The sequence below is a fragment of the Onychostruthus taczanowskii genome, unplaced genomic scaffold (genome assembly GCF_017590055.1).
Source record: "Onychostruthus taczanowskii isolate IOZ18803 unplaced genomic scaffold, ASM1759005v1 scaffold58, whole genome shotgun sequence".
Lineage (NCBI taxonomy): Eukaryota > Metazoa > Chordata > Aves > Passeriformes > Passeridae > Onychostruthus > Onychostruthus taczanowskii.
In genome coordinates, this window is record NW_024503457.1 from 9,052,598 (window position 1) to 9,077,744 (window position 25,147).

Genomic DNA, 25,147 nt, shown 5'->3' on the forward strand with positions numbered 1-25,147 from the left:
CACTGCACACAATGAAAATTCTGATTCCTGTTAATTCCACACTGCCCACAGCAACCACTTTTTCTCTCTGTCTTTTCTCCTAATAGCTGAAAAAATATATCCTAACATGAGAAGCCTCCCAGCCCCCGACCATCCTGCATTACTCTGCTGTGCCTGCTCCAATATATCAGTGCCTTCCTCACACTGGGTAGCCCAGACTGGACACAATATTCAGCTGCAGCCCCACAGGAGGGGGAAAATCACCCTTTATCTTCTGGGTCCACATTTGTTCACAATTCAATAGGCTGGAAATTGTCTTTGCTACAATAGCACATGGAGAACTTATGTTCAACCTTTTCTCTTCCAGAATGCCCTCAAGTCTTACTGGCAGTGCTGCTGTCACAGCCCAGGCTACGCTGTCACACAGGGCCGTTCCCTCTCAGGTGCAGAGATCTGTCTGAGCTGAAGGTCACGAGGTTCCCGTGAGCCTGCCGAAGGCGCTCTGAACAGCAGCCTTGCCTTCCAGTGTAACAGCTACTTTGGCCAATTAGGTATCATCTCTAAACTCACTGAGAGTACTCTCCATGCCACCAACCAGGCTGCTGAAGACAACATTGAGCAATGCCGTCCTCAGTTCCAGGCTCCATCACAGGTAACCAACTGGCAGCTGAACTCTGTCCTGTAGAATACACCCATCAAGGTCAATGGTCCAGTCACTTTACTGCCCACCTATGAGCCTGTATTCTTAACGCTTTGGCTACACACATATCAATGGAGATCACATCAAATCCCTTTAAAAAGGGATCTTATACTATATGAAAATTAATGAATGAACTAATGAATATAAAATATGAAAAAATTGATTTATATACAATATGAAAATTTGAGGTAATTAAAAAATACACTTAGACTTCACTTCCTGAAAACACTATTGCTGATACACCAGAACTGAAAGCTTGCCACCTGTGTTAAGAGAATTCTTTGCTGTGCCACTGAGAATGAAGTACAGATCATGCAGAAAATAGTAAACTCCCACCAGTAAGAGACCAACACAGCTGAGTCCTACAAAGGTAATTCGGTTCCACGTCTTCTGTGTTACAAAGCCACTGCAAATCATATTAAGGTCCTGTCTCTTTGTCATGTAGGACCATTGTAATTCTCACTATCAGTCTTTGTAACGAGCAGTTTACAGCAGTCTATGAACAAAGACAGCAAATATGTATTAAGTATATACAAGCACACAGGCTTTATTCTCACTACTTCAGCTCTTCTGCAAGCCAGCAATTATCAGTAAAATAATTTCTAGAAGTTTCCCTGTAAAAAATGGTTGCAAACACTTATGATTATTGCGGCAGATTTGTGTTAAGATAATTTGACTGAAAACTCTTACCACTCTCCTTTCTCATTTTAGCAATACACTACTTTAAAAATACTACTACATAAGCAGAAGTTCAGACTTTCCAAACAGTCTGAATTTAAAAAAAAAAGAAAAAAAGGAAAGAAAACTTTGTTCTGAAAAAGAAATTTTACTTTACCATTCATTTTTCAAAGTAAAGTCATCAAAAAGCAAACTAGTATGTTGGCTTAACATGAAAGGACAAATTATTAAAAGTAACAGTTGTAGTTTATTTCATCCCCTCCTAATAGTTGCAGATGACATCATTGTCAGAGACGTGAAGCATCTGTCAGGTCTGGACAAGGGTTCAAATAATCAGGACGACACATGGAGGGGATGGCCTAAGACTGACGTAGCAAAGTTCAGCTGAAGGAGAGCTTAAATGTAAAACTGGAAAGGGAATAACTGATAGCACACTAAAGAAAACAATGTGCCTGGAAAGCACAGTGAAATACAAACTATATGAGCAAACAAAATGCTGTCAAAAACTTAGAACTGATTTTGGCATTACTAAAACAAGCGTTATTAGACAGGGAAGAAACTACTCTGTCCTCTCTCTGAGCACAACGTCTCAAATAAGCGCTACACTTTCAGTAGTGACGAAAGTCAAGTAAATTTAGAGTGTTGTAAAAAACTTGCATGAAGAAGCTGCAGGCAGATTTCAGCACAAAATTATCATGATGAAGAGGCAAAACAACCTAACAAAAAAACCAAGTACACATACCCTTGAGAAAAAAAGGAGCAGCAAAACCAGCTTAGGCATGAAACTTACATACTTCCCTAGATGTTTCAAGAAGAGTCAAGCACCTGCCAGGCTTAGCCCATCTACACCCAACACCACCTAAAAAATGAATACATGATCTCCCAAGGTCCTTTACAATCAACAGAGTCTATGACTCTGAAGTGCCAAACAACTATACAGACATCTGCAAACCACCTGCTACTGAAAAAACCACAAACCCTACATTGCACTTACATTAATACTATTCTTACTCTATGTTCAGGATCTAAATGAAGTATTTAAGAGTTCAAAAAGTTGAGTTCTTAAAGGGACCGATTCATGTGAGTAGACAGAATTAAGAAATTCCCTCATTATTTTATTTAAACCACGGGCAGAACTAGCATAAATTTATTTAGATATAAATCTTTAATCTGAACACACAAGCTAAAGAATAGAATTCTCACTTTTCTCAGAAGGTTGAACTACACAGTATAGCACTTTCTAACCACAAACTGTAAGTCCACACCCACAGAGTACAGTCTCTACTTTTGCTAGTTATCCAGTAGCATAAGCTCATGAAATTTCCGTTGTCAGTTTATTTTACCAATGAAATGCTTTTCTACTTAAATATTTAAAGATTTATTCTCTTTCAATAAATAGTGGTTTTCAGTCAGGCTGGTCAAACCAAGCTTTTCAACACATTCATTTTTTACAAGAAAATTCCTAAAGTGTGATTGAAAGATATAAGGAGTATTTTACCAAAAGTATGTACTCCAAATTAGTACAAAAAATCAGTATCAAGAGGTTTCACACCAACTGGAAGGAAGTGGCAAGAATCCCTAAAAATAATATTATTCAAGCTTTGGCATTTCATTTACCTTACTTGTAAAGCAACTTTCAAACAAGAAAAAGCTTGTTCTACTCTAAAGATACCAGATTCTTGGGAGAAGTGGAGAAAAACCAAGACTGGAGATGGCTTTGATACCACAGTGATTATTAATCATTTTATGTACTGAATTGGTTATTTTTTATATTAAAAAAAAAAAACCCAAACCGTTTGCTTGAAGGTGACATAGCATTAGACAATACTGATTTAGTACTACATCATAGTATTTGTAATGAACAACAGACATTTGTGAAAGCTTGGAAAGGCCAAAAGAGAAACAGTCAGTGACATCACAGTAGGTTTAAAACTTTAGTAACTGCTGTTCACAAGACATAAGTCTGGTTTCATAACAGTGTAACTGCTTTTCTTAAATTGCAGGAAGCAGTCACAAAATGTCACCATATTAATATCTACATGAAATTACCCAGTAATTTGTAAGCTAGAGAAAACAATATACACTATCATTCTCATTAAAAGGAAGTGGTTTCACTTATGTAGGTATGTTTGGCTTAAGAGTCACAACCATAACTTAAAACATACAAACCACTTATCAGAAGTTTTGTCTCTCTTGTTTTAAATAAAACATTCAGCAACATATTAAGGGAAGTGGCAGCCCAATGCAGAATTGCTTGAATTTGTCCCACCATAACAATATTGCTACATCTTGCAAGTTAGTATAATTAACAATCCTTTTACTTTCCCATCTTGATATGGCTTATTGAGTGGCTCACAGCAGTACCATTACTTTCTAGTCTAAGAACTAGTGGTTAATACAGTGCTAAAATGAGTAAGATAATTACAGATCTTTAAGATTAATTTGAACTAGCTTAAAAAAATTAATCCTGGTGAGAAAGGAACACTTAAACTATAGATGAGTGAATGCAACTACCTATCATCTTTACCTTAAACACTGGGCCAATGATGTCTCTGTTGTTTTTATTAAACCAAATGTGTTCTAGTAGAGTATGTAAAAGAAAAGAAACTAAGCCTTGTGGGTTTTTTCCTTATATTTATGGTGATATGTGGTATCTTCATGCAAGTCAAAGAAATATCCACAGTTGAAAGCTTTGATAATAGAAACAGTAACCACTATATGGAAAACTTCTACTGCTCTACACATCCAAACATAAGCCTATACACAGATATCTATCATGAGAATGTTTAGCACATGACAGCTGAACAACTGGCTAATGAAGAACCTGAGTCTTTTTTGTTTGCTTGTCTGGTAGTGTATATGGGTTTGGGAGGATTTTTTGGAGGGGTTTGTAGTGGTGGTTTCTTATTTGTTTTTAACCGCAATGTTTCCTGTAACCAGTTTATACAGATTTGAAGAATCTTACTCTTGTACATTACACTACAGTAAGATATTCCTGAGTTACATTAAGGACCAAGGATTGAAGAAAGAAAAGAACTAACCTAAACAACTTGGTAGGCAGGGAGAAAACAAAAAAGACATCATAAATCTGAAATATGTAATATGTTGATGCATATATTGCCTTTTCTCAACTCCACAGGAGATAGGAATTATAAATCAAGCACTGCACTGGTAACTCCTCTGCTCCTTTCAAGTAGTAGACTATCACCATCAAGGATTTTTAAGAAATATATTCTCAACATACATGCAATACACAAAATACATGCATATGAAATCCTAGTAAATAGAACTTCACAGCCATATAGCTCTAGTATCAAGCCATGTTGCTATGTATGTCATCCTAGCTACTACCACCATCTCAAAATTTCAGCATATATTCTTTAAAATTAATTGTTTTCCTGTTTTGACCAGACCAAAAGAGATCTGACAGGAATGGCAAGATCATACATGAAAAACAACTATTTGCAACAGTAATTACTTCACTGCAGTAATTAGAATTTCTTTAAATCCAGTGGTAACTTGGTCCCAACAACTGCCTTTAGGTTTAGGAATCTTGCAACACTTGCAGTTCCTGCATATGAGTTAGCCAATTGCATCTCAACTCCAGATTAAGATGAGCCTCAAACACAAAACATCCCCCAGTTTTTCTGAGAAAGAAAGAAGAACCTGCGAGAGAACCTGTGGTAAAACTCACGAGTTTTCCCAAAACAAAACATCAAGGAACCAGAACCTCTGGCCACCCTGAAGCATATTGTTGAAAGTAACTAGAAAGTTCAAAGATCCTGTGGACTTGAGATTAATGCTTGCTTATTTTCAGAACTCCACAAACACATGAGTTCAAAAAACAGCTATCAGAAAGATGCAACATTGCTAGATCAGATGATTCACTCAGACTACTTACCTGCAATAGGTCTCCTTCATCAAAACGCAGCATTTCTATTATGCCATCCGACTGGATGAAAGCTGCAAAGAAAAACAAAAAATTAAGTAATTTAATAAAAACCCATTTTGTTACTAAATCAGAAGAAAAATTTAAATATCTTCATTTTGTAGACAGAGCTATGACAAACCAAAAAAATAATGCATAATCTAGCAAAATAACAAACACAAGTCTGTGACACTAACTTTGCTTGAGAAGTACCACACTTGGCAAATTTGTCTTTTACCTTAACAATGTTAAACTCCAAAGAGAACAACTTCTTCTAGGATCCCAAAAAAGAGTGACTGTACCAAGCCAATTCCATACTTCAATAAGTATGACAGGCTGGGTACTTGAACAAATGAGTTTAATACATCTAAGCCCACAAAGAGTTCAGACACAAACAGAATTCCTGTTTCATTTACACACCAATAATCTTAACTATACATCTGGAAAGCCTCCTTCACACTGCAGCCTAATCCTTGGCATGGCAACAATCCGCTCCATCTTGACAGGAACATATTAAAATTTCAAACAGTTTAGCAGTGTTTGTACTATAAGACTAAACTCCACGAAAAGTTCATGCCTCAGTCAAATATAGGATCCTCAAACACTCCACTCATTTCCTCTACATGTTTGGTCAGGCAATTGTTTTTCAATTCCTCTTAAAATGTAGGGAATGCAACTTTCTTCTAAAAACAAAGAAATAAGAGCATTGCCCTTCCTGTAAAATATAAGAAGCTGTACAAGAATGAGTATGATTTAAAGAGGAAAGAAAGGTTCAAAGAATTCCACATTTTTTCCCCAAAAATCTACTCACATACAAACACACACAAAGCAGGTCATTAGAAAAAATTGCAGCAGCAATCTCAAATGAGAAAATTGTATTTAAAAAAAGTTCTGTAAATAACTCCTCCTCTACCCTATGTCCTTTTTCCATGACTGTCTTTACCATGTACCATTCGTGCTAAATGAAGTAGAGAGTGATAACATTCCTCTCTTTCTGCAAAGAGGAACAACTTCAACAAGAAATTAAAGACTTTGCAGTACACTGTGTGCTCCTGGAAGATGGATTTTGAATCCCAGTCTGAAAAAGGAGACATAGACCTTTGTCTCCCACTTTGACGCTTTGTTTATTATAACATCACAAACAATGTCAGTCTATGATGCTTTAAACAACAACAAAAAAAAAAGTTAGTACTTTCAGAAGACAAAAAGTACTCTTGGTAGATAGGAGTAAAGGCACCTACCACACAGAGAAACATTAGCTTTGACATATATTTGTCCCAAGCATTTCCTCACTGGCTGCTTTGGTGACACCTCACTCAGTACCCAAAACTTACTAGGCTACTTAACATATCACTGTTTGCAAATCCCATTCTGCATCCCTGACTTCCCCACATACTTCAATACCTTCTCCTTAAAGGCACAAGCTCCACAACCTTGCTTTCATATGACCCAAAGTAAAAGTTAATATAAGACAAAGACTGCTGCTATCATCTCTAAAAGTCTCTTTTAGTATGTAAAAACCCTGAAATAAATTTAAAAGATCCCCAAACAACAAAGTTTTATACAATTACTTTTCAAGCTACCACACCACACAACCCTAACGGGCACAGGCTGAGAAAGCCCAGCTCAGGTGGAGTGTGAGAATCACCACGGAGGAAAAAGGGGGAGCTCATAAACAACACACATCCTGCAATATTTACACTGACACTGCAATATTTACAGTGCCATGAGAAGTCCTAGTCAGCAGTGTCAGCAATAAGTTAGTATTTTTTTGTGTGTGCTTATTGCTATTACCTTAATGTTACTCAAAACAAACAAAAATCGATCCTTGATCCAAGAATCAGGAGTTTGGTCAATCATTTATACAGAAGAACTATACAGAACATAGGGCAAGAGATTTAAAAAAACCAAACAAAACAACAACAAAAACGAAACAAACCAAAACAGCATTTGAAGAGTTGTTACAAAATCAACTCTTACAGTTCATGAAATTTTGGGCTTTTAAAACATAAATTACTGGAAGAGGTCTACCAGTTCAAAGTTTAATGCCAGAACAAAGAACAAGTGAATTCTTCTTAATTTAACTGGCAATACATATGATGCAAGGCATTGATTTCATGGGTTAATTTTGGTTTTAAAATCACTGAAAAAAGGCCAAGTATGTTGTAGTGCAAGATGTAAGAAAATGAAGCCTTGACACGTTAGGTTAAAACGCAGAATATGACAGTTAATCATGATTTCACAGAAGTGTCATGCTTATCCTCTGCACAAGAACCCCAAATTACAGATTAACTAGCACAGAGGGAAAATTCTCAGTTTTTAACTTGGGGAGAAATACAGAATGAAATTATGTTTTTGCATGCATTTGATATACTGGAAGTTCAGCAATCACAATTTTAAAAATTATAGATACAAGCAAACCTTCCTATTAATCAAAAGGAATTGCATCTCTGAAGTTGGACTTTTGGCATTCTGTTGCTGTCTAGATCTCTACTTTGGAAACAGAGAATACACAGCATTTGATTGTGACATTAGGCACAAACAAAAAAAGTCATTAGAAAACAACTTTTTATATAAATGAACAACTTTTTATATAAATAACAACTAGCAAAGCATAAAAGGCTATTTCATCTAATCACAAATTCTTAGTATTTCTGAGGCTTTTTTTCCCTGATTAAAATGAGATGCACCATCACAACAAAGAGCAGAAAGCAGCAACAATTCTTTCACAAGGATAACATGCACTGAAGCCTCCAGAAATTCACCCAAGATTTCTACCCAAGCATCTTGAATTCAGACAGACCTTCTGTATGCCTCAAACACCTTTTCAGCCACTCTTTAGTTATTTCATCTTTACAACAACTTACAAACAAAGCAACAGATATTAGAGAACATTTTGAGTGGATAACACTGTTAAACAGAAGTGCTATTCATCACTATATCACTTAAGAAATGTTTTCAGAGAGCAGGTGACAGTGCCAGGTGAAGTCAGATGCACTGCAAAGTCTGGCTGCTGTCCATTTCACAGCAGACACATCTCAGCCGAGGCGCTGATGAAGTTGCTGTGGTTATACCTTTCATTTTGGTTTAGACTAACTTTCAAGCCTGCGCTTCTCTTTATTGGTTATTTCATCAAAGCAAGGAAATGGCAAGTAAATACATATACCTTCATGAGATGAAAGCTTGTTTTTGCAACTGGCTTCTCAGACTCTCAATTCGGGATGAAACAACAATCCACCTCATTCAAATGAGGCAAAGCTAATTATATTTTAAAAAACTTCCACTGACGAGTCATAAAGAGTCACCCGAATCCCTCTAAGAGCAGCTCTCAAACCATCCAACATGGACCACAGAGAGGACAAAGTTTTCTTCAAAGTGAAATGCTGACAGCACCCTTGTGGGTCCTTTTTTGCCTGTTCCAGAATTAGAAGCAGTTGCTCATCTTTTGCACTTGTGCTACCTGACCTAAGCAAGTTCACAAACTTTGCAATGCAAGCCCAAAACCAGTTGTTACTGCCCTTTTACACAAAATACATATGTCACCAATACACAATAGGTTATTACCAATGTGCAAAGTCACTGTAAGTAATTAAGTATGAGATCACTTGGGCATGCTTTATTAGGTGAACCATTCCCCATGCTACAGAGGAAGATGACTGTTTTCTGCTAAGTCCCTAACAATTTCCCCTGGGAAAGCTTCTTCCCAAAGCTTAAACTGATACCATCACGGTCCATTACCAGCCTAATACTGTAGCCAGTACTCCAATACTCTGGAATAATAAAATTCAGGAAATTAACAACTCTTGCTTGTGCCATTTCAGTCACCCTTGCCACATGACTGGTGACTGCTACAAGAGGGGCACAACATAATATTTGGGGTAGGAGGCATTTCAGCTGTCACAGCGTGATCTTACACTGCACAAATTAGCAACCAAAAAGCCAAATTACACATTAGGAAAATAATTTCTTCCTGACCCTATAGGCAATTGAAGCCCTGAAGGCCTTATTATAATAGCTATTAGTCAAACTTTAAATTTTCATGGACCAAAGAAGGAAAAGGATACATATTCATATCCGCAGATTTCAAGGCCAGAAGAATCTTAGTCTCATTTCCTCTTCACCTGTGCTGAACAGAATACTTTCTTCTGAGAGTTATACACAAATTCCTCTCAAGAAAAAGCCTCTATCCTTTCAAACTTCTGCAAAAAGCAAAAGATTGATGAGAGTCTGTTACAACTTCAGTCACTCTTGCTACTACAATATTATATGTTTTCAGGGTCAAATTTTTTTCAGCTTCTATCTTGTGTATTCTTGATTTCCTCTTTTCAGACAGTAGGTCACTACTAACAGAATACATAGATGCTTACACTAAAAATACTCTTTCATTTTCTGTTTTCAATCTATAACCTTTAAAATGCAACTTCAGCTTTACTATGAAAAGCCCACAAAAGATATCAGAAAAAGATCATGAACCTGGTCTTTCCACTTGCTCCAGAACAGCTTGTTATACTGACAGCACTTTCCAAGCATTTCAAAGTCTTTAAAAAATGGCCAAAGAAAACCCACCACCACAAGCATACCCCCAGTCCCCAAACCACAGCTTTCTGGAACAGTGAAAGCACTATCTAGTCATTATTACAAGTGGATTCCTAAACGCTTTCCCCTGCCCTTTCCAACAACATCACAGTGCTTGATAGAAAATTAAACCAACAGTAGCTGAATTAACTTAAGGAGCATATTTTCACAAGTTTATACACCTAATAGAGAAATCTTGCTCAAACATATCCCTATTTTGATTGTCTCTTGTCCAAGCCTATATCTGGGGCTAAAACAAGAAAAATACAGACCTATAAACCATCAAATAACAAGAAAACTTTAAAATCCTACACATCTCCAAAGCAAACAGGAACTTAATATCAAAATCACTTTAGCAAACACCAGTCTTTAGCTGTGACTGAATTACAAAACCAGAATAAATTTGCATGTAATGCAAGCAGTGAATATGCCAAGGCTCTTGGTGCACAGCAACAAAAAAACCTCCTTGGCTTATAGTTTATGAGGCCTACTCTGACTGAGATCCGACTTTTAAGGTGGCTTTGCACACTTATCTTTCATTTAGCCACTGTTAATTTTTTCATTTTAATAGGGAAGTACGTTCTGGCATATATACTTAGAAAAACACTATTCTGAAATATAACTTAGCTCTGAAACAGCTGCTCAACAGCAGTGCATTGATTTATTTTTATGTTAATAATCTTTATATATTCTCTTACATGCTTGCAAGAACTGTTTTCTTTCCTACGTCTTGTCTAAACCAGTTTTCTTTCTTATGAACTGTATTTATACAAACCTGTATCATCTAGTCCACGAATTTTCTCCCAATTCTAAAAATACTGTCCTATCTTACCAAAAGGTAAAGGAAAGGTCAGTTATTTAAATAATTTCTAATTTACATTACGGGGTTTTTTTTAAGTTCAGTTTCTAACCCTTTGTCTTAATGACTAAGCTCACTTCAAGGTAACTGTAACCACAGGAGCCAATTACAATGTGATAAATGCCATTCACTTCTGTCCATGTCATTGTAATTGCTACATTTGTATCACTATTGGTTAAAGTGCAGAACTAAACCTGGACGAGTTATTTTTAAAGCTCTGACTATGAATAAACTGCTTATGCATCGTCACACAATTTCTATCATCCTGAACAGTGGAAAACTGAGCAGCATGGGGAATACAGGTAGGTGGATACAGAATGAAAAAATAAAATTATTATGGATGGAAAATTCCATTGCAAAAAATAAAATACCATGCAGATAAGGAAAAACAGTATTACACTGTAATACGAGTGACCATTTTAATCAGCTTCAGGACTACAGAAGTCTGGTGAGCCTCAAGAAACATGTCCCAGTTGTCCAAATCTGTTTAAAAAAGGTCTGTTCTCCAAGACAGACAAGTCAGTGTAGCTATGAGCCTGGATTTCTTCCTATGTCTCAATAGGTGACTTCACTGGAAATGCAAAAGGTCATTCTCTTATGAGACAGTGAATGTCAGGCAAGTGAGAATCACCAGCCAGCAGTCTTTCTTTCCAGCTAAATCCTCTTGCACTTACCTAGGCAATTTGCTTATTTTCCAGTACTCCATAACATAAGGAAATTAATAATTTTGCAAACCTCAGGAAGAGCCATCACAACAAAGAAAATACACACAATGCAGTAAAGATCACATGTACAAACATCACACTTCGAAGTCCTTTTACACAGAAACATATTTATTCTTTCTTCATTATTAAAACCTCTAATGAGCATCCCTCAAAAAGCCTACTGGCCAAATTTGCATTTTCTGTTCATATATATTTGACTTGAAATAGAACCATCCCTAAATAATGCACTTCAATCATCACGTGAAATGACAAAGCAATACATTAAGCTAAATTTAAAAAAAAAGACAGAATCTTTATTAAAGCCCTCATTTTATACTCCTCGTTAAAAAAAAGTTTCTGACTTTACACAACACATACTCAAGTAAGTTCATATGCATCCACCTATGCCCAAGTTAATGAAAGCTAAAGAGAGACAGCAGACCACTTGCAATACCGGACCATACTACTCACTATTTCACAGTGAGGGAGAAAAAGTCAAATGATTTCTACATTACTGCACACAACAGCACAAATTGAGCATATCACTGACAGCCAACTAAGTCTGCATGTAATCTTTCACTAGCTTACTTTTGTGTCATTTCTGCCTTCAGATAAAGACAAGCTTCTTTGCCAATAAGGCCCTTCCCTAGTAAGAAGAGTTGCACATTGTGCTCATTCACTGATCTCTTTTCCCCTTAGTTAAGACTGATGCAGATTTTTAGGAATTCAGTCACCAATTCAGTTTTTAAAGCTAACCACAAAACACAAAGTTACAGTATGATTCTGATTCAGAACACAGGCTCCAGACAACGAAGCTACTGCTTAGACTGAGAAAGGAAGAAAGTGAGTCTCCACCTGAAGCCACTGCTCACACATATGTCTCACAACATGTGTTTCATGCTTCAGAAGACAGTGCAACTGCATCAAGGTTTCTTTTACATTTAACACTGATTAGATGTGTTCTGTGATAGATATATCCTTGCAAAAACCCAGACAAGCATACACAGAAACAGAAAAGCTCACTGAAAGTAACACGTACTCCACCTAACAATCTACTTTTATTTACGTTCCTAACAAAAGCACATTAGATGATTTCAGATTGACACACACAAAGATTACATTTTATTCATACACCTTTTTTTCTCAGATGCTTATTTAGCCTGTACTTCCACCTTACAGAAAAGTGCATTTCCATCCACTTTGACTAAAGCAATTTTTATTTTCATCTAGTTTTTTGGTAATGAGTGTAAAAAACCATCTGCTATTGGCCAAAATGGCAGACTTGAGGTGGTAGCAATAAAGGCCATAAAACTTCACTGGGAAAAAAAAACCCACAAAAATACTACTTTGAAAGCTGCCAGATGCTTTAAGTTGGCACTTTACTTTTAAACTCTTCAAAATTTTCATTAGCTCCTCCAAAGATATTTATTTCCTGGCTCCAAAATGCTTCTCAAGAAGTAATACTCAATTCCATTCATAGGGAGTATGAATGAGAAAACTTATTTTAAAATATTTTTTTACAAAATTAAATAAAAAGGAGGAAAAATTCTCTAAGCAGGAGAAAAACTTTCATGCATGCTATTTTTAAGCCAAAGAGAACAATAATCCTGACACTCATACAAACTTCTCAGAAATCATTTAAAGAGAGTAAACAATTTAAAAGGGAGATAGAGAGAAAACAAACATCTGCAAATAGCATCTATCATTTTGCTTTGGGCCATACCAAATGTGGCTTTCTACTCTTTCTAATGACAGCAATTTTAAAATTTCAATATGTTAAATTAAATCATACTCCTATACATGTACTCTTGTTGAATATGTACAGACATAAAATTATTTGGACCCTCAAAACCAAGGTAAGTAGTCCTGCAATGAGAGGGGGGGGAAACAACAGTCCCTCCAAACCACTCTTAAGGATTTATCTCAATTTCTCAAGTTTTAGATTAGAAACTTTTCATTGTGGCAGTTTTACTGCTCATGTAGCACTGAAAACTAATGTGCAAAAAGATAACATGCACTTAATGGAATTCTAATCTTTTTAGCATATAGAAACAATTATAGCAAGATCCAATATGTAGTTTGCCAGAAACAGTAGTCAGTTCACAACTTCTGGAGCCTCAGGAGAACAATGCATTAAACGACAATAATTTCAGCTATTACCATTAACATCAGACTTTGAAACTTGTACTCTTATGAAATGAACCAGTGAACAGACCCCCACTTACTCAAAAAAAAATGGGTTGTATTGACACAGTGGAAAGGCCCACCTAAAAGGTACATCCAGGACGATTAATGACCTTAATAAAAACCGACCGAGATCAAGCATTGCTCTCCACACCATAGAAAACAGGAAGGGAGATGCAATTTTTAGAGTTTCCAAAAAACCCTCCACAGAACAGGAAGGTGACAGAGCCAGGCAGACACCTCCTGCCATCCAAATGTCTTGCTGGAAAGGTGAACCAGGTAAGAGCTACAGCTTATGCTCTGTGGACCCTGCTCAGTTTTCCATCCGCACTCCTACCTCGCTACCTGCTACAGAGAATGCTTTCTATCACTCACCTTATGGCACAGAAACAGAAGTCTAAGTGAGAGTTCTGCTCTCCTTCCTGCCCTGATTTTGCCTCCTCCCTTTTTCCCTTGGTCAGTTACCAAGGTGGAACTGCATAAATTTTTAGAACAACAAGGGTACTAGAACAACACAATTGTTTAGGTTTTGTTGTGTAACAGTTGCGACTTGGTTAATACCAAGTTACTGCAGAGAAGTATCATTGGCAGGGAGGAGCACACATCCCCGCCCCTCCTATGCTCACTTGGCAACACTCGAGTGTCCACTGGAAACAGCTATTGAGCCTGACAAGTGAAAAAGAGTAGTGAGATAATGCTGGTTCAGCTACCATATAAAATTTATAAATACAACAACTGAAGGCCAGGAAAAGGTAGCAAAGGCCTGATATTAAAGCCATAGTGTTAATGACGTGGCAGTAACACTACTTATTGATTGCTGAGCACAGCACTCTGTTGACTTGCCATGAGGGAACACAGCCCACCGGCAGGAAAAAATTGGCTGCAAGGTCTGATAAAACCAGAGGAGAAAAGGGTGGAGAAGAACAACTGAAAGTTTTGAAAGACGATAAAACACAGAGCAAAGACAATTGAACAAAACAGGCGAATTTCAGTTTGGGAGGAACACTCCAAAAACAATAAGAAATTAAAGGTGCAAGTAGGCATAGGGAAATCAAATGCTTGCAGAAATGCAATTTAGCTACCTACAATACCTTGGAAGCAGTTACCCCTCAGAAGTAAATAAACAATCTCTTCTGGTCAGACTCTTTTACAAACAGCTGTGATGATCTAAGTTAACACCCAGTGCAACACAGATCATGATTTCACCCAATAATTCCAAACCCTTAGGCTTAGTGACAGAATATGTTATGGAGAGACATCTAATTCACTCATCACTTAGCTTCCCCCTAAGACAAGCCTTCACACAAAAATATTTCTCATTTCTACTTTGATACGCCTAATACTCAGTCTCAACCTAAATAGGCACACCTTTGCTAAATTCAACATTAGAGGGGTTTTCTCACAAAACAGGTATTTTTAAAGGATAATTAATTAAATAATGCTAAATAAATAAATGCTTTATTCAATCTCTGAGATCCTTAGTCTAGTCTTTTTCCCTAGAGAAATCTCATTTAATCAAAGGAAGAATTCACAGCACTCATCAAGTACTAAAACTCTGATCAAATTTCCCCTGATGAACTGGAAGTTCATTTCAATCTTTACTCCATCACATAATAACATTCAGTAGTACTGATTGGCAGAGTGACTTCACCTCTGAAGATTCAGACTCTGTCAATGACAACCATCTCTCCTTCAACATCAAATCATTGGGACATTTCTCCCAAAACAAGGAATTTATTAATCTTTTGAATATTTTGGATGATACAGTCAGCCAAAGGTATACGGACACATCCTGACTAGTTAAGCTCCACAAAAGGCAACTGACAAGATATATAATAATATAAAAGTATCATAACATAAAAGTTACACACACACACCCCTTCCTAATCTTCTTATACTTAGGAGAGACAACTCAGAGGGCAAGAGTAGCCTCAGTGCTTCCTAGTACACACTAAATAATAGTAATTTCTGGTACCTCTAAACTGCCTGTTGCTGGCTCCACAGATTGAAGTTACACACAGTTCAGAATACCAAAGCAAACACACAATAAGGAAATGGTTTCTAGTAAGGATCAAGTACTCCACGTCCTCCACTGCAAGAATGGAATAGTCAAAAACTTCACAACATTAACTATCCAAATCTCTCAGTATTTCCTCAGACACACTAGCTGCACAGATTGTTAACTTTAATACATCTTGTATAGTAACATGCAAACCACAATTGAATGTATTGCTATATTGCCAGCAGCTGGCAAAGGCAAAAACTAACAGCTGTATTACACTTCACATGAAAGATGGGACACAAATACTCCTTTTGAAACAAATTTTTCAGGAGAAAGAACAAAAACATGGGGACAAAAAAGTGTACATGATCCACAATTACAGAAATAAGGAATGTTTGACAAGGTCTTGTTTTTATCTATGATCACCCTTTTTTAGTGATGCAGCAACCCATGAAGCTTCCTGGTACAATCACAACTCTTCTACCAAAACTGCATCTGTATTACTATTACCATAGCACTGGCTTCACCATGGAGTTACACAAAAAGTCAGACTTCTGTCTTACAGATATTCCCATCAGCTGCAACAAAAGTATAGCAAGCTCCAACTAAGTTTTAAGATCACAGGGGAGACACAAAATATTGAGATAGGGAAACTGAGGGTGGAATGGACATTAAGATTGTCATCCAGCTCAACCTTCTGCAGAAGTACAGTGGATGCTGAATTTGGATAATGTTTCTTTAGGCTGTCATTTAGCTGGGCCTTGAAAACCTCCAAAGGCAGAGCTTCCATAACCTCCTTAGAGAACCTCTTTCGATGCCTGACCAGCCTCATGGTGAAATACAGACTGATTATGTCAAGGTAGATCATAGCCATCCTGACCGGAAGGCCGTGACAGATGGAGTCAGTGATCCATGCAGGAGCCAAGCCGAGCAGACCCACGCCTGTGCTGGGCTGCATGTCTGGGCCGGCCCTCAGGCCCGTGCTGCACGTACTCCGTGGCTGCAGGGGGAGCCCAGACAGCCCTCTGAAACAGAGAAGCTGCAATCAACACCACCAGCGATTATGCCACTTGGGTGGCCTTGCTTTATCTGAAAGTGCAGATTGAAGTTCCCATGTGAACATCCTTTCTACCTGACAGCAAAAATCATGAATAGAGCTGTCTTCTTGCAAGGAAATCCAGCTAAAGAGCAAAATAGGGTAACCTTTCTATGGATGGGGTGTGCATAGTGTGTTGCACATGGATCCTTGAAAGGTCTGTTTGGTGCTGCACAGTTCAGGGTTCTCAGCATCAAAAGAGATCCAAGATTATCTGTACAACTCTCTCTTTATATGGTTAGCTTTAATAAACAGAATTTTCAATGCTATTTTATGGTGCTATTTAAGCGCCTCTCTTACTCAGATCATCAGAGAGCAGCATCTCCTGGCACAAAACAAACTTCCCCTGTTTAACTTTACGGCCACTGTCTCAGGCTCCAGCCATGCACCTCTGTGAGGAGTCGGCTCCATTCTGCTCCATAAACTACTTTGATATTGGCATACTGCCACAAGATCCCTCAGCCTTCATTCATAGGTCATGCACCTATTGACCATCCTTGCAGACTTCCAGTGGGATGGCAGAGAACAAAACTAGACACAGTGGTTTAGGTGTGTTCTATTAACTGCTGACTAAACAGGAATAATCACGTTGTTCAGCCCAGTGGCTACACTCCTATATGTTGCCAGGGTACATTGCTGACTCATGAACAGCACTTCCAGGTTGTATTCCCTGCAGGTGGTTATTCTGTCCCATATAAAGGGCTTTCCATTTCTCCTTTTTGGATTTTGTGAAGGTCCTGTCAGCTCATTGTTCTGTCCTGCTTAGGTCTCTCCAAAATGCAGACTTGTCCTTGAGTATTGGTACATCCCAACTCCAGATCAGCGACAAAGATCTAAAGCAGGACAGGTCCCAGAATAGAGCCAGGAAGAACTCCTTGTAGCCAGTCTCTGAGGTAGAGCATGAATCACTGCTGGAAATAAACCAAAACCATATACCTTGCAGTTTATCTAGTTGCCCAGATAGTTTTTATCATTATCTACAAAATCCACCTGTAAATATTTGTACAGTATGTTGGTGCAAATCAATGATTCACTTAGACTTCTTCTGTTTCTAGATGATTTCCTATTCATTTACAAGCTTCAGATAACCAGTCTTTAAATTCATTTAACATATTATGACACTTATTAGGAAATGTGAACTACTTAAATTGGTACCATGCTTGTTTACAACTTTGTCTCCTATCATCACTCCTTCAAATGGTGATTTAATCTCTTTAACATCATAATAGCTGTGCTTTCTCACTTAAACAACTTTAAAAAACCTAACCTTATAACCAAGGGTTTTCTGTGATTTTTCCAGTTTAAGTAACTTTAGATGTCCATGCACATCCTATTACACTGAATCCATACAGTCCAACATAGATCTAGGTGTTTGACTGAAAAAACCCTCAGATAACGCTTAAGACATTGCGAAGACAAATTGCTTCATGAACAACAGGGAATGGATCTGTTTTTAAAATGACTTAAAAAAACTAAGCGTGTTGCATTAGTCAGCCAAACAGTTGTATTCCATAACATTTTGTAGCTTCATAGAGTACACAGACAGAAGGAGCTGTAGTGTAGTTTCATTTCCTGTACAGTTCCTTCCACTAAATTTCACTCAGATATCTCTAAAAGCAATTTGATAAGGACAGCAAAACTCCTGTTCTCAGATGAGTCTCTGTTGCAAGCTATGCCAGGCGGCAGGAGAAGAGGTATTAAAAACACATCTAGGGTAGTCTTAGTGAGAATATTAATCTGGTAATTGTAGCAGGAAAATCTCAAACTAGTGAAACACCTCAATTTTTTCCAACTTTTCAGGGATTGGAATTACATGGCAATCCTTCAGCTCTCTGCTATTTCCCCATTACATCCAAGGTTTTCTAAGAGAGACAGACAGACATGATCCTGGTTTAGTCCCTTTAATATTCCAAAGCAAAAGTTATCCCAGGCTGCTTATGAGAAAATGTTAAAACCATATTTCAAAAATGTCAAATGCAAATGCTGCATTACATCTTTGCTGCAGTCAGTAAATCACTAATTATTCTATAAGGATACTTGAGAATACAGAAATACACAACAATCTTGCATCCCATTAAAATGTTAACAGCTGCCTCTAACAAATCCGTATCTGACACAAGTTTTTTCTTTGCTTGTATTTATGACTAGAAAGATAAACCGGAAGTCTTTAGCTCTAATGGTCACTGGTTCCTTTGGTTTCTCCCTATGCAAGAAGAAATTCTGCATCCTCTGTCTTGGTATAATTAATTATAATTATAATTAACATTTTTTTTAAAAAACAGGAATTATCTTAAAAATAACTTTAGTTCAAACTCAAGTTTGCTAACTCCCACAGTATGAATGGATCAAATCAGCTGCTTCCATTGTAAGGACCAACTGTGCTCAACTTTTGGAACTACAGCATAATGCAGGCTGGATGTGACCCCAGAGGCTCCACCCCAGTCACCTGATCAGAGAACTTCTAGTTAGAGGAGGCTGCTCAAGGTATTACTCAGTGTATTTCCAACTACCCCCACTTATTACTATGAAGAGTAGAAATTTAATTCAACTGCTGTCTTTTAGAGAAGAAAACCACTTTCTTGAGTGCCTGTTGTACCCAGGTAGGTTCATGCTGCAGACTGACAAAGTCGGGGTGCTACACTGGACAGAAGGTACAAGCAAGAGAAATAAGAGATCATTATAGACTCCTATTCTTGCCGAACCCACAAACACAGGAACAAACCAAACTGGTTCTACCCTGTGCTTCAGTCACACAACTTTTACTGCTCGTTATGCATGAACCACAGCATCCACCATTCACTGTCAGACTCTCAGCTCATTTACCAAGTTTACTGTTTGAAAAGATTATTTGAACTTGCAGACTCAGTAAATCACACTGTGGAACCATAACGCATATCATTTTAAGCAGTGTAAAACTGGGTAGGCTTTGAAGTAAAGTGACTCACAGCAAATGTCCAAGCAAAGAGCTGAAAATTTTAAAATGCACAAATACATCCAAATGACTCAGAGCAATCCATATTGCAATCATTCACCAAAAAAAAAAAAATCACAACTGAAAGCTTTAAATAATACAACGCCTATTGACTTCCGCACACCCTGGTGGAATTTCATCATATTATACACTACACAAATCCACAGCAAGTTCCTTCAAGAGATGACAATCCAAGGCCCTGAACTGAGCACACCATCCTTCAATGGACCTCTACAGTCAGGGGACTCCAGTCTGCTTCACACATGCAATATAACTGAACACCAGTGAGGAAGAAAGAGTTGCAGGGAGAGAACAGCACCCACTTTGAGATTACATTGAAGGTCATGGAGAATATGGGGTCTCAACTTCCTGTCCACTGCAGTAAAATTTTTCCTTTATTTTAATCCAAAGATTTCACAAGCAAGTAAGCACATTCAATCCAAGCACATGGTCAATATTTTTCATTCACAAGTGCACAGACAGCGCAGACCTAATCAGCTGTCCCACACTTAAGTTTCAAAACCACAGTGAGATAGCATGGTCAGTTTTTATCCACTTTGTTTTCCTCACACTCTTCATGATTCTGATGTGCTACTTCAACTGCTGGAGTGTTTTCAGTTTGATTGAGGTCACTCTTTCTGAATCAAATTTTGATTTAAGCCAGGGTAAAAACACCACCATAAAAGTAAAAGCTGGCATGCTGTAGATTAGTTCTGACAGCAGGATATGACAAACAGGCAGTATATGTGAAGAGACTTTCTATAATATTAAACATATAAGCTTTCTCTCAATCATCTTCTAATATTAATCTAGTTTTGGTACTCCTGTGAAGTATCGTGGTTTGCTATCTTAGATATCAGTAAAAAACAAAAATCTCTTTGCTTGAGATTAGAAGGAATGACAAAAATGGAAGCAGAATTCCAACATATCAGCGCACTGCTCTGATGACAATATCCCACTTACACTCAGTAAGTAACTTGGTTTCTAGGAAGCTAGAAGAGAATACATCAAGCATTAAGAAAAAGAAAACTATTTTCACTGATCTATCTTGTTTCATAATGTACATGATTAAATAGATTTTTTTCCCAGATCCAGCACTAAGATGCTACTTCAAAAACTACAAGTGATTAAATATATCCTAAATCAGCCTTGCTCTACCTGCACCTATGTTGTGAGCAGATGAGTAGATAAGAGAACTATCAAAGTAGTCTCAACAGGCTTTCAGTCAGCTGGCCAAATAAAAGGAGATTTAAAAAAAAAATTAGTTTTATAAAGTGAAGATTTTCTAAAAACTTATAAATGTATACAAATAAGGGAACTAACTCAAAACAGTTCAGGTAAAAAAGCATCCTCGTGTCAGACATTTATCTTCAAAACACTTAACTTACCATGGGGTTATGGCATTACTATGGCTTCCAGCAACCTAAAACCCAGGAAGCTATTCTGTGTATGTTGTGTGTCTTCCCCCCCCCCCCAAAAAAAAAACCACAAAACAAACCAAACCCCAAAACAAAAACAAAACACCAAACAAACAAAAGTTATTTTTTGCCCCTCCTAAATAGCAAGATGCTCTTTGAGACTGAAATTTTTTTCCTGCCATGCCATTCTTTTGCAATGGTTCACAGATTTGCTAACTGAAAAAAAAAAAAACCCAAACATAAAATTTTACAACCTTCTCAGTCTTACTCATTCCTCAGCAATACATGGGCATCCATGAGGACCCAGCTAGACACAAAAAAAAAGAAAAGCCACATATCAGTGTTTAGTCTGAAATTGATGTTTAAGGTTCTCTGGCTGGTTCAATCACAGTTTACTCTGCTATCTGTTCGGATACCAGATAATTTCCAGAAGTTCTATTTCTCTAGCACAGAGAGAGCATAGAGCAATGTCACAGCTCCTCAAGACTTTACAGCTAGAACACGCAAACAATTTCAGTTTTGCTCTTTGCTTTTAGACAAAGACATTTATGTTACATTTTTCCCCCCTCAAACTCCTTTACTAAGATTGGGTACTAGAAATATTCATGTCTATCTAGAATACTCCAGCATCAATCTTCTTTCTACTTGTGACAGTTCCATCCATAAAGAACTGCTTGCTGGTTCTTCTCCACAGGAAGCCAGCATAATCTTCTCTCTCCCCATCAGCTCCATCATTCCCCCAGTTTCTCCTCATGTATATGCAAGGTAAGAGGAACAGAGTGTCCTCTACATTCATTTTTCATTTTCTTTTGTCATATTGTGATCTATTCTTCTCACACTATTCACCTGGCACTTGCTTCTATCAAGTTTTTTCTGCATCAACTTCTCTGGAGTACAAACTGCACTGTGTCTTACTACAGCCACCTTCAACTCAGCAGTGCTCAGGAACAACAATGCACAACCTCAGCCCTAATCCCTCTCCACAGCTTCCTTCCTGCAGCTGTAGTGAAAAATGTATGCCCACAGTTTTGGGAGATGGAAAGGATATTCCTAGCTACTTCCCTGCTTCCTGACTTATTATTTTTAAACTGTCTTACTACGTTTAACTTGACACAACCTGGTAAAAGCTAAGGCACTTAAGGACAGAGCCTGAACACCCTCCCCTCCTCTCTTCTCAACTACTGTTTCAGTTTGAGCTCCCATCTTGGTCTCAAAGCCCAGTGTCCAAAGCAATCCTTCCTCACCTGTACTCAATCACTACCTCTTGCAGACTGGCACTTATATTGTAGCTTAAAATCAGTGGGCCTAGATCTCACAAATCCCTTTAATATTTGTCTTGCTTTAAAATTGTTCAGTTTATGTTTTGTTTTGCTTTTTTTTTAATCCAGGGTTTAAACAGTCATTGCACTCAGCGAACGGAAGCAAGACAACACTTTCCAACATGTGATCCACAAATGCAGATTGCCAGTGAATTCTGCTCAGGAGTCCATAAAAGATGAGTAACTGAGAAAAAAACCCAAACAAACACCAGACAAACACTTATTGGTGACCTTAGATGTATCACTCATAGACTACCCCAAGCAGCAAAACACTTGGCAGGAAAAGCAAATGCCAGAAATCTGAAGACAAAAAGAAAGTCACATTCTAGTTGAGAAACAAATTCACCTTTTGAAAATGAGGGATGTGTTGCTGGGATAAGTTTTAAGTAATAGACTGTATAAACAGAGCTGAACATTATCAGTACAAACTATTCGATTTTCTTGAGAGGGTTCAATCGTATCTGTTCAAACTCTGTGAATCTAAAACTGCCCTTGTTTATTTAGGAATGCCAAGAAAGTCCATAGAGAAAAAAACCCAGTATCTTCTTCACAAATGAACCAACCAGACCATGGCCCCAGCTGTCACAACTTTTAGGGTATGAATCAATTCCATCACACCAGTATATGACATCACTGACAAAGCTTATAAACCGTATTACCTGTGAAGGAATGCAATCACAATAAGAGTTAAAAATAGAAATTTCTCAAGCATTTAAACCCTTTTAGTACCTCAAGACACTACAGGCCACACTGACAAACTTACACATTCTAATCTCTCTAAGGATATGGGATCATACTCACGCTGTTTTCTGAATATTTACACTCCCTGTAGACAAAGTCAAGTGAACAAGAGTGGCTGTGCAACAAATGATTTGGGTTTTTAATCACCTTAATATCAACATACTCATATTTGTAAAAAAGAAGCTACTAGGAAATTACTGGAATTAAGCCCTTCTTTAAAAAGGTATAGCTACTTTTTTTTTATACATGCCTTATTAGGATGTACTTCTTCCCTCAAGTCTGGTCTAGGCATAGGACTAGACCCTCAATGCTAAGCTCCTATTCCATACCCTTTTTCTTCTTATTCTTTTTTATTCTTACTCCCTTTCTTCCTGTCAGACCTCAATGTCCTCCTTCCTCTGGTGCAGCAACTTGCCTGAAAAGCAAATTCTCCTGTCCAGCCAAAGTAAATCTGTTTCACCTACTTTAGTAATACATTATATTTACCTGCTGCTTTTTCATGCTGCCACACAGCCACGCTTTCAAGCAGACTACAAGTCTGCACCTTGGAAATGCTTGAAAGCTGTTCTCAGCAATGCTACAGATTATGCTTAGGTGTTTCGCTCGGGGCTTTTTTTCCTTGCTAAACCACAATGAAAAGGCTTCACGCCAAAATCACAGACACTACAACTTAGGGAAAGTCAGACAAGGACTTTATAATAAAGTTTGGAGAAAACGCCATCGACTCTGCAAAGGCTCCGGAAACCTGTCAAAAGTTTGGGGGAGGAAAAGGGGTGTCCCACTGTACTCGGTGAGGGATCAAAATCCAACCCATGCAAAAGCGTGCATTTCTGCCCTTTCTCATGCAGCTTCGCCAGTCTGTTTGGCTTGGCTTCGTCTCCTGCTGGAAGCCTGCCTCAGGGAAACCAGCTCAACGCGAGAAAGCCTGCTATTTCATTTATTTATTTATTTCCCTTTCCCCTGTTTAAAGGGCAGCTCCAGCTCCATCCCTGTCCCCGCTGCTGTCAGGGAGGAGAAACCCCCGCGAAACGTCAGCGACACACACACGGACACACACGGGCACAGACACACACCCGCACTCCGGCAGCCGCGCCGGCGGGGCGGGGGAGGCAGCGCCGCGACTCCCCGCACACCCGGGCAGCGGGAGCGGCGGGATGCGGGAGCCGGCGGGAGAGCAGAGCCGGCGGGATGCGGGACAAGGGACGGCGACCCCGGGGCGCCTCCCCAGCCGCCCCCCCACCCCGCCGCCGGGGAGCGGGCGCGGGCCGCGGCCGTCAACGGCCCCACCGCCACCGGAGGAAGAAGAGGAGGAGCGGGGGGAAGGAGGACAAGAAAGGGAAGGGAAATCTGGGTCTCACCTTCCTTCTCGGCCCGGGCCGTGTGGAGGAGCAGCGCCAGCGCGAAGCGCAGCGCCGCGCCCCGCCAGGCGGCTGCCCAGCCGCCGGCGCGGGGGAAGGGGCAGCTGCCGGGGGAGCAGCGGGGGCAGCGGGGGGAGCAGCGGGGGCAGCCGGGCGCCGCCGTCATCGCGCTGCTGCTGCCGCCGCCGCCGCGGGTCCGCCGAGCGTCCGCGTCTGTCTCCGGCCGGGCCGCGGCGCGCGCGCGGAGGAGCTCGGGGAGGGGCGGGGCGGACACCCCCGCGAGCGCGCGCTGCGGCTCCTGACGCGCGTGTCACGGGCCGCCACGCCCCCTGGCGAGGCCACGCCCCTACCGCGCGAGGGCGGAGAACAGGTGCCATTTTAACTGCGGGCAGGGCGCTCCTCCGCTGGCCCCGCCTGCTCTGGCCGTAGGGCTGCTGGCTACGTTGCTTTGGTTTAGTCGTTTATTATTGTTATTTATTTCTAATTTTTGTTTTTGGCTTTTTCAAATGCGATCTTAGACCTGCTGTAAGCGCCGGCGATTCGCGGCGGGGTCACTCCGCCTCTTTGGCGCTCTCTTCTCCCGGGCGCGCCGGGGGCGCTGTTGTTTCCCTGCCGAGGCGGTCGGCGCTTCTCCC

The 25,147-nt window shown here is 39.2% G+C and overlaps 1 protein-coding gene across 2 annotated transcripts in view; it reads right to left on the reverse strand.

Annotated features, from left to right (window-relative positions):
* The window catches only part of TMEM131 (transmembrane protein 131), a 92,300-nt gene extending 67,548 nt beyond the window's left edge, over positions 1–24,752 (reverse strand). Inside the window, exons 1-2 of one of the 2 annotated variants that reach the window (XM_041418091.1) lie at positions 24,513–24,752; positions 5,259–5,320 (exon numbers count right to left, since the gene is read on the reverse strand). In XM_041418091.1, coding sequence (XP_041274025.1) covers positions 5,259–5,320; positions 24,513–24,678 — 228 coding nt within the window. In that variant the 5' untranslated portion in view covers positions 24,679–24,752. The remainder of the gene's footprint in view (positions 1–5,258; positions 5,321–24,512) is intronic. The other variant, XM_041418090.1, reaches the window with a different exon arrangement.
* Positions 24,753–25,147: the final 395 nt, after the last annotated feature.